A 17,304-nucleotide genomic window follows, 5' to 3' on the forward strand; every position below is an offset into this window, starting at 1 on the left:
TTCAAAACCCGTGATCCTGAATAGCTGAGATTAGAATGTATAAGAGGAAATGAACCAGCCGAACCAGTTCCTTTGTTAAGGTAATGGCCTCAGCTCGCTTATTAGGGACCACCATTTACATGTCCAAAGAGGCTGCCCTGTTGCCATAGAGACATATAGGTAGGCCTTTACCCACCTCACCTGGCTGGATGCCATATCATCATCATCATCATCATCATCATTTTATTATTTACACCCCGCCCATCTGGTTGGTAGCTTCCAGCACATATAAAAACATAATAAACCATCAAACATTAAAATCTTTCCAATTCAGGGCTGCCTTCAGGTGTCTTCTAAAAGTTTTGTAGTTCTTTATCTCCTTGAGATCTGATGGGAAAGCATTCCACAGGGTGGGTGCCACTACCGAGAAGGCCCTCTTGCTGGTTTCCTATAACTTCACTTTTCGCTGTGAGGGAACCGCCAGAAGACCCTCGGAAGTGGACCTCAGTGTCCAGGCTGAGTGATGGTGGTGGAGATGCTCATTCAGGTATAGTGGGCCGAGACCGTTAGGGGCTTTAAAGGTCAGCACCAACACTTTGAATTATTGTGCTTGGAAACGGTGAAGATCCTTTAGAACCAGTGTTATATGGTTCTGGCGGCTATTTCCAGTCACCAGTCTAGCTGCGGTAAGAATGGGCAAAGCGGGGCTGTGTGTGAGTTTGGGGCGGATGCTGGAAGCATATCTTATCTTGCTCGCTGCTGGACTCAGAGCTGTGTCTTGGGGCCTTCCTAGAAATCCAACAGGGAAGCAAGACCTGTTGGAGTGTTAATGCTGTGAGCCTCACCATCCTATGCTCAGATTGTATTTGGAGGGAAGAGTAATGAAATCCCCTCTATACAAGATTGGATCCAAAAGCTGACAGAATATGCCGAATTAGATGGTTTATCAGAAAAAATAAAGAATAAATCAAAACAGGAATTTGTTTCTAAATGGGAGGTTTTCAAAGAATATCTGAAAAATAAATATAGTAGTTTAAATTCTGTTGCAGCATTCGAGGAACTTCAGTAATACTTGCTAGGTAGATAGAAGAAATTATATTTATTGAGAATAAGTTTAATTATGAAAAAAATGTGTATTGGCAATAAGTAATATGAATATGGGACGCAGGTGGCGCTGTGGGTTAAAGCCTCAGCGCCTAGGACTTGCCGATCGAAAGGTCGGCGGTTCGAATCCCTGCGGCGGGGTGCGCTCCCGCTGCTCGGTCCCAGCGCCTGCCAACCTAGCAGTTCGAAAGCACCTCCGGGTGCAAGTAGATAAATAGGGACCGCTTACCAGCGGGAAGGTAAACAGCGTTTCCGTGTGCGGCTCTGGCTCGCCAGAGCAGCGATGTCACGCTGGCCACGTGACCCGGAAGTGTCTTCGGACAGCGCTGGCCCCTGGCCTCTTAAGTGAGATGGGCGCACAACCCCAGAGTCTGTCAAGACTGGCCTGTACGGGCAGGGGTACCTTTACCTTTACCTTTAATATGAATTTGAAATATGGAATAGACGGGAAGTTGGGTCTTTAGTGTTAAGACCAATACATGTTTTATTGTTTGCCAAGAAAATTATGTGTCTATGGTTATTTTTGTAATTTGTGTGTAATTTGGTATTGTGTTTTTTGTGTTTTTTTCTTGTTGTATAAATAAATATTATTTGGGGAAAAAACAACGGATTGTATTTACAGTCATACCTCTTGTTGCGCTAGGTTCATGTTGCGTCTTCTTGGCTTGCGAACACGGCAAGCCAGGGTATACACTTCCGGGTTTCTCTGTGCGTGCGCAGAAACATCCTGCACGCTTTGCGCATGTGCAGAAGCATTCTGCACACTTCACACATGCACAGAAGTGCTCTATTGTGCTCTGCGCTTGTGCAGAAACGCCGTTCTAGTTGCAGACTTTTCAGAACGGATCGTGTCTGCAACTAGAGGTACCACTGTAGGTGTAAATAAAACCACATACCCTAAAGACACTACAGTCTCTGTTGACCTTCATTCCAAGGAAACTGAACCCTGGAGTTTCCTTTCACTTGGAGATTGGGGTACATGTGACAGTATGTTCAATCCTTTATATTAGGAGAGGGAAACATCTGGCCCATCAGATGTTGCCTAACTGAATCTCCCATCATCCTTGGGAAATGCCACACTGCCTGAGGACTGATGGGAGTTTAGAGGCGGAAAAAAAGGCGAGGAGCATTTTGAGTTTCGTGTTTTATTTTGGAAGCACCTTTGTTTTGGTTTGCATATTGCTAGAATATGCTTTTTCCAGCACGGTCTCCATAATGTAGCACTGCAATTTTGGACACTGGGGAAGGAAAGAACAGTAATTCCTAGAGAATACACCTGATATATCACTGCGGTCCCTTCTGTCCGGTGCTGTGTATATTCTTCCCTTTCGAAAGGGGAAACTCCAAACCACACCTGCTTCTCCACCCAAGAGTGCCATGAATCTGTCAGCTGAATAGTAGAGTATGCAGATTAGCAAATTGTTATGTAATTTGCACAACTGATCCTGCTTCTGCCACCCACCAAGGGGAGGGACAAGGAATGACACACAGGACAGAAGCCCCACGCTAATACTGCCCCTCCTGCCTCTGAGTTTTTCACCAAGCATGGAGTCCTTGTTTTCCACCTTGCATCTGTCTAAAGGAGGCAGAAACTAAAGATAGCAGGGAAGCTAGAAAATGCAGGATCTGTCAGAAGCACCAAAATCTGCACAGGTAGAAAGCAGGCTGACACAATACTCACAGCCTTTCTTAGGACAGGCTTGGCTTTTGGGGTGTGTGTGTGTGAGAGAGAGAGAAATTATCACTATTTTGCTGCAAGAATGTGAGTTCAGGCTTGGGAGAATATACAAAGGCGTTTCATTGACCGGGCAGGTCCCGTAGTTTCTATCAGCTCTCGCAAGCAGGCTCTCCTATATCTTAAAGTGGCGAATCCTCCCTGGGCATAAGGGTGGCACAATTGCTGGGAGCGGCACAGCTTCCACTGCTCTCTTGACGACAGGCTTTGCTGCCACGATGGCTGGAACTTCGGCAGAGTGAGATTCATGGGATGCGTGTGTGTCGTTGTGCGAATGGATGAGGTCAAGGACCCTGCGGCCAGTTCCAGGGGAAGGGATGTTCTTCCCCAGATGATACAAGGAATGCTCGATGAAATGGGAACCGCCGGCCTAGAAAAGAAAACCATTATGTCTCATCTGCTGGCGCTAGTCAGAACACAGTCTAAATAAATAAATAAATAAATAAATAAATAAATAAATAACAATACAGACCACTCAGCTTGAAGCTCTGAGTAGGTGCAAATCTCATGAGGTGCAATGACTTTCCCCACCAAACTCCCATAAAGAAAGAGGGCAGGGGAGATATTAGGGTTGCCACCTACCCTGTAAAATACAGGACTGTCGATGTAAAATGCCAGGTCCTGTATTTCAGGTCTTCATTTCTCTCTCTCTCTCAATCTCTCTCTCTCTCTCTCTCTCTCTCTCTCTCTCTCTCTCTCTCTGTGTGTGTGTGTCAAGTTAGGGATTCTCTCCAAATACAAGTGTTTGAAAGGTGTGGGAAAGGTCATGTATTTAAGCTCTGTGTAGCCAAGCACAGACAGATTTACAAATTTGTGTGTGTGTGTGACAAATTGTAGAGGGACCATTCTATTAGGCTGCGAAAGATTGTAATGAATTGCTTTGAAGTCACTTTAGCAGCAGATGGGGGGGGGGGAGTCGTCCCCTAACCATTCTGCCCTGCCCTGCATTTTGCCAGAGGAAAGGTGGCAATCCTAGGAGACATACCCAGAGATCTATACGGCTTGTGTTTCTCCCCAATGCACAGCCTCATGGCCCTACAGAAGGATGAGCAGGAGGCAGAAATCCTTCACCATTAACAGGAGGAGCTTTGGTCACCAGCATGGTGAAATTGCCACTTCTGTTGAGCCATTAAAAGTCCTCTGTTATGTCTGGGTTCCCGGCCAGCAAATTAGACCTCTTTCACAGAGGTAAATCTAGATGGGCAGCCTAATTCAGCATTTTAAAAATGACAATGGTTCACTGAAATAAATAAACCAGCCGGTATTTGTGCTGATGAAAGGACCTCTTCCTATGTATGGCAGGTAATTCTGTTGCTTAAGGTGGCCCAGGCGGTCTTTTGGGGTGGGCCCTTGTATCTCCTCCCCCTTCCCCGCCTTTTCAACTAATGCATCTTTCTTGGATTATAGGGCAGCTGAGCACAGTGGTGCTAAATAACGACCCATCACCTACCTTAATTCATAGAATCATAAAATTTTAGAGTTGACAAGGATCATCTAGTCCAACCCTCAGTAATGCAGGAATCTTTTGCCCAACATGGGTCTTGAACCCACAACCCTGAGATTAAGAGTCTCATGCTCCACCAACCGAGCTACCAAGGCATGCACAGAGACACAGACACATGCATATGCAAGTTCCATGCAGATTTGTGCCACAGGCCAATGCCCTGAGTCTAAGTACCTAGCAATGCCATGAGTGCTAGGAAAGGGGTGCAGCAGGACTGCAACAGGGACGTGGGTAGCAACCTCTTTGGCTCTAGGGATAAAGAATCCCTTAACTGTTCTGCAGGGAAGCAGGGAAGTTGGCCTTGGGAGGAGCTGGGTCAGGGAGCTTCTCTGGAAAAGTGGGTGGGTGGAAAGGTAACGGGAGCCAATTGGGGAAGGCCAAATAATTAGAAACATTCAAAGTCTGGGTGCTACAGGATTTGGTGCAAGAGGAGAAGTGGTTGTGCTTCAAGTCCCAAAGGGCTTTGGTTTCCAAGCTAGCTTTCGTGTACCCCATCAGACCCTCCCCAGTGAACCTCAGAGCAAGCAACTGGTTGCGAATTCTCTCTGTGTGTGAATTGCTGAAAACCATGTTTAAAAATTGCACCTACCTGGTGATCATATAAAGCACAATCTAGGGTGATCTCCTCTGCAGGTGGAACGGGCTCACCACCAAGAACAGGAACAGGAGGCAACTGGATAACGGATGCCTTGCAAAACCCATTACGCTTGATAAGGAGGAAGAAAGAGAGAGCAGTTAAGACATCCCCACAGGGACATCCGAAAAGAAAATACTTCATCTCAGCCAGGCAGCATGGTGTAGAAAATTCCATTCATTCCCATCTTCCTCACATAAACCATCCAAAAAGTGTGGGAATCGATCGACTAGAGTGGCATCTGAAGATGTGAGTAAAACCGTTTTACTTATGTAGGTTTATATACTGCCTTTTTTCCATCATGGAAGTTAAGACGGTTTTCATGTTAATCCCAATAAGGTCACCCACCCACCTGTAGATAAGTCCCAGACCTGTTGACCTTTACTCCATACTCAGGGACATAATAAAGTTCAGTGGGGTATGCAAGCGTAGTTGGTCTTGCATTCTGCATCACTGATGGGGAGTAAGTAGGCACTGCAAATTAATAATTATGAACAGGTGTGAAGAATGCCCTCTCGACTTTGTGAATTAGAATATGTAAGTGATCTAATTAGAACAATGAAGAAACAAATGGGAAAATAAACATCTCACACAGGGAATTTACAGGATACAAAACTGTTTTCGTGGAATTTTTTAATAAATTGAACATCTCAGCATGAATGGAGGTCAAGAAATCAGTAGCTGTTGATAAGGGACTAAGATCAGGACTGAATGTAATTGGATTAACTAAGATTTCGGAAGCAGAAAGAAATAAGAACTTTACACCCCGAAACCCAGCACATGAGAAGTCACTCAAAATGTATAATTGGCCGTATAATCGATATTGAAAAAATGTGTCTGTTAGTGGATTTTAATAATTGAAAATTAATAAAAATTATTTACAGATAGAATATGTAAGTGAACTGTGGGGATTGTGGTCCAACATTCTGAAAGACCACACAAGACTGACATCAGGTGATCAGGGATGACTCAAAACTGCCAGTATTCTGCAGGCAATTCCACTGTTAATTAGATTTGTGCAATTTAAAAGTAAATTGAAGTTCTTTGCTGCCAAGAAATAAAACATATTGCTTTGCAGTTAGGAAAGAGATGGGGAAATGCATTGAAATCCTTGGGGGTGAACAAATGATTCATGGCAAGGCATATAAATATCCTGTAAGCAAATAAATATCAGGATGAATGCACACGACCTCACCTTAAAAAAACACACAGAAGGAATGCTCAATAAAGTCTATCCTCCTTGCAAGCTCTGTGCAAGCGTATCAGGTTGAATGTGCAGTTATAAAGGTCACCAGATTTATAGATGCCACCCCAGTTTCTGATTTGATCCTGGAATGTCCTGCATTTCCTTAGGACGTCCCTATTTTCATCGTAGAAATGTTGGAAGGTATGGAGTTATGCAACCCCTGAGTCAAGGAGATGAGTAACTACAGGGCTGCCTACACGTCCAGATTTTCCTGGACATTACTGGGATTTCAAAGGCAGAATTGATGTCCGGGGGGAATTTCTGAAAGGCGGCTCTTTGTCCTGGATCTTAGAGAAGTCAACCCAAAAACTGTGGTTTTTTGGCTCACGAATTCTGGTGGTTTCCTTCAAAAAGCTCAACAACTTTGGGGTGTCCTGCTTTTTACTTTGTGAAATATGGCAACCTTTAGGAGACAGCTGAAAGCAGTAACAGCATGCTGTTCTAACCAATGAAATGTACACAAAGCAGCCCAGTATGGGGAAGTGTCTTAATGTTTAATGTTTTAATATGTGTTTATACATGTTATAAGTCACCCAGAGTGGCTGGGGCAACCCAGTCAGATAGGTGGGGTATAAATAATAAAATTATCACTATGGAATGGGACGTCCCTATTTTCATTGGAGAAATGTTGGAGGGTACGAAATCCTCCCTAGAGGAACCCAATGCAAACTTCCAGTGTCTGGCAATTTGAAGTCTGGCAGAGCTAGCATGGCCAGATTTAAATCACTTTCACTTGTGAAAAACAGGCATTTCTAGACCTGAAGGCATTGGACCTTCGAATTTATATATGTATTTTTCTATAGAGAGAGAGAGGGATTTGTAGCCATGGAGGTTGGAAATGTGTGGACTTCATTGTTCAAATGTTTTCTTAAAGGCACAGGGGCTCCGCAATGCAGAAGGGCTGGCAGGCCTCGTTTGACCGCAAACATTACTAGTCCTGGAATCTGCACAAAATTAATTGGGATCCCATCCACTTACCGCATGCTCATCTGTCGCCACGTGGCAGTGTTCTGCAGGGTCTTGGGCTTGTTCCCTTGAGCAGTTAGTGGCGGCAATTGCAAACTCTACATGTGTACCTAAAGGCATATGCTGGGAACGTAATAATGAACATTTCAGCTGTCTCTTTCAAATGTCGCAACTGAGCAGAAAGAGTCATATAGAATCTTAATGATATAAATGGACATTTGCAACGCTGGGGTACTTTTGTTCAGTTTTCACTCCCTCCACCCAACCCAGCCTATGAAGCTGCCTTCTAGCAACTCAGACCAGTCCTTCTTTCCAATAGAGGTTATGCTCAGGGCAGCTGTGGGGAACCAGCGTTTTTAGTGGAGCTGGTAGCAAATCACTTCACACACACATCCTTGACCTGTTTTACTGCTTGCCGCTTTGTTCAGGATTCAGTTCAAAGCGCTGTCTCAGAAACCACTTCTCTCCAGATGTTCCCCTTCTGAGGCCCTTCTCCAGGTCCCTTCACGGTTGGAGGTAAAGTGAGTGGGCACTGGAAGCAGGGCCTTCTCTGCCATGCCCCCCCCCCCCACATTTGGACCATCTTTGGACCATCATCTTTCCAAGAAAGATATGCCTTAACCCTTCACTTCTCACTATTTGCGGCCAGCAAAAATGCTCTTAGTTCAACACTCTTGTTTGGACTACAGTGGTGCCCCGCAAGACGAATGCCTCGCTAAACGAAAAACCCACAAGACGAAAGGGTTTTCAGATTTTTTAGCGGCTTCGCAAGACGAATTTCCCTATGGGCTTGCTTCGCAAGACGAAAGCCCATAGGGAAATCTCCGGGGACAGCGGGGAACCCTCCTCCCACCGCAAGCCCCGGGAACAGAGGAGAAGCTGCGCGCCTTCCCCTCTGTTCCCGGACCTGTCCTGAAGGCTTGCGGTGGGAGGTCCGGGAACAGAGGGGAAGGCGCGCAGCTTCTCCTCTGTTCCCGGGGCTTGCGGTGGGAGGAGGGTTTTTCCTCCCCACCGCCAACATTCAGAACAGCATTCTGAATGTTGGCGGTGGGGAGGAAAGCCCTCCTCCCACCGCAAGCCTTCAGGACAGGTCCGGGAACAGAGGGGAAGGCACGCAGCGCTTCTCCTCTGTTCCCGGACCTGTCTTGAAGACTTGTGGTGGGAGGAAGGTTTTCCTCCCCACCGCCAACATTCAGAAGGCTGTTCTGAAGGCTGGCGGTGGGAAGAAAAGCCCTTCTCCCCCGCCAGCCTTCAGAAGAGTTCCCCGCAGGGCTCTCCAGGCTGCGGATAGCAGCCTGCTGCCCCTATCCACAGCTTGGAGAGCCCTGCGGGGAAGTCCTGCAGGGCTCCCCAAGCTGCGAATGTCTGCCCCACGCCCCTGAAGCAGAGCGCCCCTCGCGTCGGGCAGCAGGCTGCTATCCGCAGCCTAGGCAGCCCTGCAGGAACTCTTCTGAAGGCTGGCAGCGGGAGAAGGGCTTTTCTTCCCACCGCCAGCCTTCAGAAGGCTGTTCTGAAGGCTGGCGGTGGGAAGAAAAGTCCTTCTTCCCCCCCCCCCCGCCAGCCTTCAGAAGAGGTCCGGGGACAGACTGTCCCCGGACCTGGTCTGAAGGCGGTCTCCCTAGGAACGCATTAATTGATTTTCAATGCATTCCTATGGGAAACCGTGCTTCGCAAGACGAAAAACTCGCAAGAAGAAAAAACTTGTGGAACGAATTAATTTCGTCTTGCGAGGCACCACTGTATTTGTTTTAGAGGATAAGCTTGCCGTCACTACTTTTTAATTAATTGGTGTTGCTTGGTTTTGTTTTTGATCTGTTGTGCCCAAATTCCCTCTGCCCTTGCCTGATCAACTGAAACTTGCTGATGGTCTTCATAATTTGTGTTATGTAGTGAAGTTTCACCCTGGGCCAGCAGGGGGATACTGTAGATAGTTTTCACTCAGGTGTGTAGATAGTTTTCACTCAGGTCCACGTCAGTTATTTTAGGTGGGAAACTCTGAGTTGTTGTTGCTACAATGTTGACAGCTGGCTGCCTATAAAAGCAGGCCAGCTGAGCTGTTTGCAAGTCAGTTCTATTCCAGTTTACAAAATAAAGAGCTGCTTTGGAGAAATCGCTGTGTCGTCTGCTATGTCAACCCACAACTTAACAATTTGTCTGCCTGTCGTGGTGATTGACATGCACTAGACTAAACGCAATGCAATTCAGAAGAAGGAGTAATAAAAATGGAATTAAAAATGGATTCGAATATTGAATGCAACGGATATTTTGTCTCCTTCCTCCAACTACAGACGGCGTGGACCGCCAGAATGAAATCTGCACACCAGGATGGACCATTTGGGAGCCGAGAATTGTGTTGCAAAAATCTGAAAGAGCAGAAGTAGATGGGATAACTGTGTTTAGATCTGTGCATCAGTACTAGAAGTGCAGATCAGCTTGCCTCGCTTAAACATGTGGACTGAACAATGTCTTCAAACATCCCTGCTCTCTACTCTCTCTGTAATAAGGCAGCACTGCTAGTGGCCCTGTCTGAATACTTACTGAGGTAAACCCTCTTGAAAGCTCAAGGAGCTGGTAGTGGGTTCCATTGACATTTTCAGCGTTGAACTTGGCGAGCCCAGAATTAGCTGCCTCCTTCAACTTAGGGTCATCCAGGTGTGACAAAGGGTTACAATGAGGGCAAACTTTGACAATATCTTCAACTGAATCTAAGGAAGAAAAAGAGAAAAGTACGGGGTGTTTTTATTTATTTATTTATTTAAGTGAGTAATGTTTTGTTGCTGGCTGCTCCAAAAGGTTTAGGATAGCTGATCAGTTGCTGACATAGGCTGTTGCAGCCATATTGTGTTGGCAGAAACTTAAGAAATGAACATTTAAGGAATTTATTATATTTTTATTTTGTTCTTCCTCCAAGAACTCACGATGGCCCTGCAAATACCGAGGTCCACCTCCAAGGGCCTTCTGGCAGTTCCCTCACTGCGAGAAGTGAAGTTACAGGGAACCAGGCAGAGGGCCTTCTCGGTAGTGGAGCACCTTCTCATCAGAGGTCAAAGAGATAAACGATAACACAATTTTTCGTAGACATCTGTACCAGGAAGTTTTCACTGTGTTTTTATATTATGTTGGAAGCCACCCAACATGGTGAGAGCAACCCAGTCAGATGGGCAGCGTACAAATAATATGTTGTTGTTGTGTGTATTTTATGCAAAATTGCATAGAAAATGTGCGTGTCAGAAGAAAATGCTGGGCAATTTTCCTGAGGGTTAAAAAAAGAAAAGAAAAACCAATTGGCAAATTCATTTGGAAATGTGGAGAAGTGAACTCAAGGCTGGGAGAACGAGACACTGAGAGGAAACAGAAAAAGACCCACCGGCCCATTATAAGAGCTGTGTGGTCCCTTCATGTTTATATCAAGGACAGGGAGCCTCTGGCTCCTCTCCAGATGTTGATATTTGGCTACTGTCCAGGCTGGCAGGGGGTGATGGGATCTGGAGCCCAACAGTATCTGGAGAGCCACAAGTTCTCCATCCCTCCTTCATGCGCATGATTTTGCCGGGACATGCCTTCCAGACAAAGGTACAGCACACAGGTGGACTGAGGGCCACAGGACACACCTGATGGATGTACGTTGTTGTTTTTAAGAGCGCCAGGTGTGGTGACATCCAGTCAGGATCAAGTCCACATCTCACAGAGCAAGGGTTTAATCTTGTGCTACACAGTCTGGGGGGGAAGCCCCAGATGTCTCAGGGACAAACAACACCTGCGAAAGAGTGGTGCTCACTAGGGCTGAGAAAGGGTTAACACCGCCCCCCACATTGTGCTACTAGTTCTCATTGCCCCACCTGCAGCTGCGTCTCTCTCTCTCTCTCTCTCTCTCTCTCTCTCTCTCTCTCTCTCCCTCTCTCTCCCCCTCTCTCTTTCTCTCTAACTTAGATTGAGGTGGAGAACCTTCTTCAAGCTAGTGGTGCCTTCTGGGAACCCTTCATGAGGCCACATGGAAGGCATCTGAGAGGCAGCGCATATCACTAGGCCAGGCAGAACGACTCAAGGGATGTGCCAAACCGGGCTGGGGAAAGGTGTGCCCTGGGGAGAGTCATGGTAAATGGGGTGAGTTGGAGCGTGGGGCATTGACCCCCTATTTCTCAGCCCTGGTGACCGAGGACTGCAAAGCAGCCAAAGAGATTACCTGGAGTAGAGTGACATTTGCTAGACAGCACTTTATAGGCTCCATCCACAATGAGGAGTTTGATGTCGCAGTCCCCTTCAACAGCCTAGCGGTTCAAAGGAAGAGGATTATGGTTGGTTATGATGGGAGCAAAACCCAGTTCCACAGCATTGTACATCACTGTACACCTTGTACGTACACTGTACACCTTGTACATTGGCCTACGCTGACCCGTTTGGCAATGTTTTGGACCTCAACGTCCATTCGCTGTGTTGACAAGGGCCGTCGGACGCTCTAGTCCAAAATATCTGGGGAATGCCTGGTGGGCCAAGGCTGGTTCACCATGCTATGTGTCTCCCAGACGGCGAACCCAAAAGGGACCAAAACCCAGCCTAGCAAACAGTCACTGCCCTGGTCACCTATGGTGGGTAAGAAATGCTTTGAGGTAAGCAAACTGGGAAGTTTTTGCAAACTGGAATAATGCTCCCCATACCTTCAGGCTATCCTGGTGCTCCGGTGACTAATATAGCCAGTTTATTGTGCATAGAAATACACAATTGACCATTTATATTGGATGACAATTGCCAACAGATTTTTTGGATTCTTGTGAAGACCGTTGGACTAAGTGGACCTTGACCTGAACTCTCTAACCATGCCTTATGAACAGGTGTTTTTAAAAAGAGCATGGTGGGCTTGGGTAGACTTCACTACAAAACTGCACCATGATCATTTTTCTGTTTGCTTCTCTAGCCACATTGATGATATTAGTCAACACATTTTTTTATTTTTTAAAAAATCCATCTGTTGAACTTGCATGACAAGTCCTTCAGGCTGGTAGGCCCATGCTAAAGAAAATTGTAATAAGCTACCAGAATTGCCAATGCAGTTGACAATTATAAACAAAGGAGCCACGGAACAACTTCCACGAATAGTCAAAGTGGGAAAAGATGCCGTTCTAGAAATAATGAGATAGATTTGAATTACTTACGGTAGTTTCTGTCTCGTACTTTGACCAGTTGAAATAGAACTTGGACGACATACCATATAATTCAAAGGAGCCCAGATTTTAAATCTGAGACCACAGATTCAAGCACTAAAGCTTTTATGTGTGGCAAATATTTAGGTTTTGGGAGGTTGTATTTTTTTTTTTAGGATGTGTGTGTGATCCTGAACACAATCAACTTTCACTGTCTGTTCAAATTTTGGCACAATAGGTTATGCAGAGTCAGTGCAGTGGTGGATCTATTTCAGTATTGTGTACAGGGGCAAGCAGTGGCTCTCCAGGGTTTCAGACAAGGAGATGATGGAAAATTAGGAGGTCTGGGATAGCTCACCTGGTAGAGCATGAGACTCTTAATCTCTGGGTCATAGGTTCTAGTCCCACATTGGGCAAAATATTCCTGCACTGCAGGGGGTTGGATTAGATGACCCTTCAAACTCTACAGTTCTATGACTCTATGAACCTAGAACCCTCAGCGTGCAAAACAGCTGCTCCATCCAGGAGTGTACAAAGTGGGGGGCAGAGGGGGTGATCCGCCCTGGGTGCCACTCTGGGGTGTGTGTGACAAGATGGCCCCTGCCTCCCCCCAGCTGTAGAACAGCTGAGGGCACACACAGTCAGTATGGGTGATGCCCACGTGGTGTCCGTAATGGCTGCCGCTCTTGCGCGCTGTCCATATGGGCGTCTGTACGGGCTGTCGTGCGTGTGCACTCCGTACGGGATGCCGCACATGCGCAGTCTGTATGGGATGTCACTTGCGCGGCAGTCTGTATGGATGCCGCGCGAGCTGCTGCACTTGTGCACTCCGTACGGGATGCTACACATGCACAGTCCATATGGACGCCATGTGTGCGCCACCAGGCAGTTCACCCCGCCCATCGGCGTCCCGCCCCAGGTGCCGGAGAGGGTTCCTCCACCACTGGCTCCATCACTGAGTCGCAGACCTTGAATGTTGGACATCATCACCCGCTGAGGTTTGGGAAAGGTTAGGGTAGCTGAATTCCACTGGAATGAACCAGACTAATCTTTAGTGGCTGGTCGTCCATTAAATTGTAACTCGGTTGTTCTTGTGGACAACCTAGACCTGCTGAAATCCTTGCAATGCGTAGTTGCATAAGTGGAACTTGATTTGATCCATAAAGGCACTTCCCACGCTCTCAATCAAGAGACTTGGTTGAGGTTATATAGCTCAGGCAAGTTATGCCTTAAAATGTTAAGGGATCCTGAGTATGAATGCTTGCTGTGTGAATTAAACTTTTGTTGGGTGCAACTTTGCAAAGTAAAATCAGCACCGTCCTGGTGAGCAGGACAGTTGAGTTCCAAGCAGTCAGCCTATACTGACATGCCTTTATTATTATTGCTATTAATTTGAATAAAGATATGATGCGTGCACCCAAGAATTCGTGCTTAAATTCTCCACAAGGTTAGCAAAAGGTCCAGGAACTCACATGCTGTGTCTGTGGCCTTACGGTACAATTTTCAGCAGGCAGTGGGTTTGACACATGGCACTCAGTCTCTAATAAGTCCAACTCAAGGAAGGCTATCTTCCCAAATGGCCTCTGTGGAGGAGGAAATGAGAGAAGGTGATTAGATTAAAAAAAACACAAAACTTTCTTACATTTATTTAACCAGCTAAAAGGCCCCAATCCATAGAGTGCTTCACAGTGTCAGTTCCCCCCTTAACAGATGTGCCCAAACAGAAATTTCTTCAAAATGGTATGTCATTGACTTTGGTACTTCCTTCCAGCTCCCTTAAAGAGAAGAGGGCAGGATGGAAGTTCTGGGGGACTTTGGATTTGGAGGAATCTTGAAAAATGTCCTGAAACACTTTATGGATTTTAGCTTCAACTATGGAAATTTGGCTGATCTGTCCAGAAGGAATAAAAGTATTGTTAGGTTGGAGTTTTCTCGAGATTTGCTCTTTAGCGCTAAAGAATATGAAGAAGATCTGCAGAAGGGACCTGGAAAAGAGTTTAAGAGCCTCGGACATAAGATCTCCAGGTTGATGGACTATATGGAATTGACGGAAAGGACTGGCAGAATCCGAATCCAGGGAGAGGAGATGGTGAAAGAAGATTGGAAAATTTAAAGTTTATATATAAAAATAGTGTAAAATTAACGAGTGATAGAAAAATGGTGGAATGATATTTTATGGCCTTAGCAGAAATGTTACAAGGAATTAAGCATATATAAGTATTTTAGTTTTAATGGAAAATAAGGTTAAAAAATATGTTATTTATAATATGACAGAAAATAGAGAAAGATGGAAAGGATTTGCTGAAACAATTAATAGAAGTGGAATACAAAAAGGGAGGTGAGAAGAAGTCAAGGAAACAAGGGAATGAAAGATAGAGTATGGAAAAGGTGTGATGTATGTTTTTAAATTGTTTTTGTTGTGTGTGTGTGTTTTTTTTTAAATTTAGGGTTAGGGATAGGGATTGGGTTTAGTTTAGTTTAGTTTAATGTGTTTAGTTTAATGGGTTTAGGTTGTGTTTTGTATTGTCTATATATTGCATTGTATTGTTTCTTTTTTCTCTTTTGTTTTCTTCTCTTTTCCTTTTCTGTAATCTTTAAAAGCAATAAATATTATTTTTTTTAAAAAAAGAGAGAGAGAAGAGGGCAGGATGAAGGGGAAAGGGAAATCTATCAATGTTTCCTGGTCTGAGAGCTTCTGTAGAGACTTGCTCTGAACTCCTGGCATTATGAAGCTTTCTTGTAAGCCTGGCTTGCTTCTTTCCTGTTCTTGAAGCTTATGTTTAATTTATTTATTTATGGCATCTTATGCCACCTTTTATTCCAAAGCGCTCAAGGTGGCATATGTGGTTAACCCCCTCATTTAATCCCCGCAAGAACTGTGCAAGGTAGGTTTGGCTGAGAGGCACTGACTGGCCCAAGGTCTGAGCTTCATGGCTGAGTGGGGATTGGAGCCCTCAGTATATAAATGCAACAAACGAACAAACAAGTGGTCGTTCCTGGAGAGTGCTGCAGACTTTGAGTGGTGTTCAGCTAAGTACAACTAATTATACCAAGGGCTTTTTCCCCAGCCAGAACTCAGTTCCAGCACCTCTCAGGTGGACACCATTGCCATCATAAGAAAACAAGGTGTTCATGGTGTGTTCCATCACCTCTTGAAACGAGTGTGCATGAGTAAATTAGGGCTATTAATTTCAGTGGGTCTCCTCTGCATAACTGCCACCCCTTCATTCCCACAACACTTTCGGTGAGCCATTCAGGACATGCACAACTTCGGAATTGGATGCCTTTAAACAACTGAGTAAGACGTGCCCAGGTGCAATCCACACCAAAGCTTCCATTGTCCGTGTGGGTACACTGAACCCCAATAGCTTCTCAGTGGAAGGTTGGTAGTGAAATAAACCAACACTGAATAAACAATTCAAAGTGTTGGCGCTGACTTTTGAAGCCCTTAACGGCCTCAGCCCAGTATACTTGAAGGAGCGTCTCCACCCCCATCATTCAGCCTGGACACAGGTCCAGCGCCGAGGGCCTTCTGGCGGTTCCCTCACTGCAAGAAGTGAGGTTACAGGGAACCAGGCAGAGGGACTTCTCGGTGGTGGCCCCCGCCCTGTGGAATGCCCTCCCTTCAGATGTCAAGGAGATGAGTAACTATATACTATTAAAAGACATCTGAAGGCAGCCCGGTATAGGGAAGCTTTTTAAGGTGTAATGTTCTATTATGTTTTTATATCTCTTGGATATAAGACCCTCCCAGTGTCCAGGGACAGTCCCGGATTTACAGAAGCCATCCCAGTTTCTGATTTGATCCCTAAATGTCTCGCTTTTCCTTAGGACATCCCTTTTTTCATCAGAGAAAAGTTGGAGGGTATGGAGTTATGCGACCCCCCGAGCCAAGGAGATAAGTAACTATACAACCTTTAGTAGACATCTGAAGGCAGCCCTGTACAGTGGTACCCTGGGTTAAGAACTTAATTCATTCTGGAGGTCCATTCTTAACCTGAAACTGTTCTTAACCTGAAGCATCACTTTAGCTAATAGGGCCTCCTCCTGCTGCCGTGTGATTTCTGTTCTTATCCTGAGGTCTTAACCCGAGGTACTATTTCTGGGTTAGCAGAATCTGTAACCTGAAGCGTCTGTAACCTGAGGTACCACTGTATAGCGAAGTTTTTAATGTTTAATGTTTCATTATGTTTTTATATGTTGGAAGCTGCCCGGTGTGGCTAGGGCAACCCAGGGGTGCAAAAGAATAAGATTATTATTATGATGAAACCTCATAATGAAGGTTTTGTTCTGAAGCAGGGTATTGGACGGGTGCCGCACAGTTGAAGATCTTACATAGCCTTCACTCACACCTCGTATGATCTGGAGAATGACCTTCCTCTCCACCCACCAGGAAGCACTTACCCGAGGGAGAATCTTGACCTTCTTGATCCTGTTTAGGGCGTACCTGTACCCGTGGTTATTTTTTGCGTTGATGTAGTTCACTGCGAAGTCTGCCATGTGCTCCGTCTCAACGTCATCGCAAGCAGGATACTCTGCCTGAGGGAGGGTAGGGAGTACAGTTGCACTTGCTATGCATCCCAGGATCAGGCCCAGGAGCGCTGGAGCTACCAGTGATCTCATGGCTTCTTCGCCTGCAGAAGTTCTAAGGAGGAGGGTTGTGCTGGAAGGAAGGGTGGAAGGAGCCACAGCAGAGCTCCCATTTATACAAAGGTGATGTCCCCGCCTCCCATCCTCGGCCCATGAGGAGGCCTGCATTATTTGTTCTGGGTCCAAAAAAGCGACTGCAAACAACAGAAAGGGAAAAGTAAATATGTGCAGGACATTGAGTTAAAGGTTTATTAGATAAGGGGGAAATTGCAAAGTTTGCTAGAAAGAAGATGGCATGGGCAAAAAATCTCAAAGCGTCATTTTGGTCCCATTTGCCAGACACTAAAAGGGCATTATGGGGAATTATGCTGTAGCTCCCTGGCCGGGGGGGTGTGGGGGGTGGGGTGT

General features: G+C 45.8%; 1 protein-coding gene across 1 annotated transcript; it reads right to left on the reverse strand.

Moving 5' to 3' along the window:
* Positions 1-2,212: 2,212 nt before the first annotated feature.
* AHSG (alpha 2-HS glycoprotein) lies at positions 2,213-17,089 on the reverse strand. Its single transcript, XM_083739822.1, has 7 exons — positions 16,711-17,089; positions 13,779-13,889; positions 11,352-11,436; positions 9,707-9,873; positions 7,181-7,291; positions 4,912-5,028; positions 2,213-3,188 (listed from the first exon to the last, which is right to left on the reverse strand). The coding sequence occupies exons 1-7, from the start codon at positions 17,062-17,064 to the stop codon at positions 2,934-2,936; spliced, it is 1,200 nt and encodes a 399-aa protein (XP_083595948.1). The 5' UTR covers positions 17,065-17,089; the 3' UTR covers positions 2,213-2,933.
* Between the last annotated feature and the right edge of the window lie 215 nt (positions 17,090-17,304).

The sequence above is a fragment of the Podarcis gaigeae genome, assembly GCF_964106915.1.
Source record: "Podarcis gaigeae genome assembly, chromosome: 5".
NCBI classification, from domain to species: Eukaryota; Metazoa; Chordata; class Lepidosauria; order Squamata; family Lacertidae; genus Podarcis; species Podarcis gaigeae.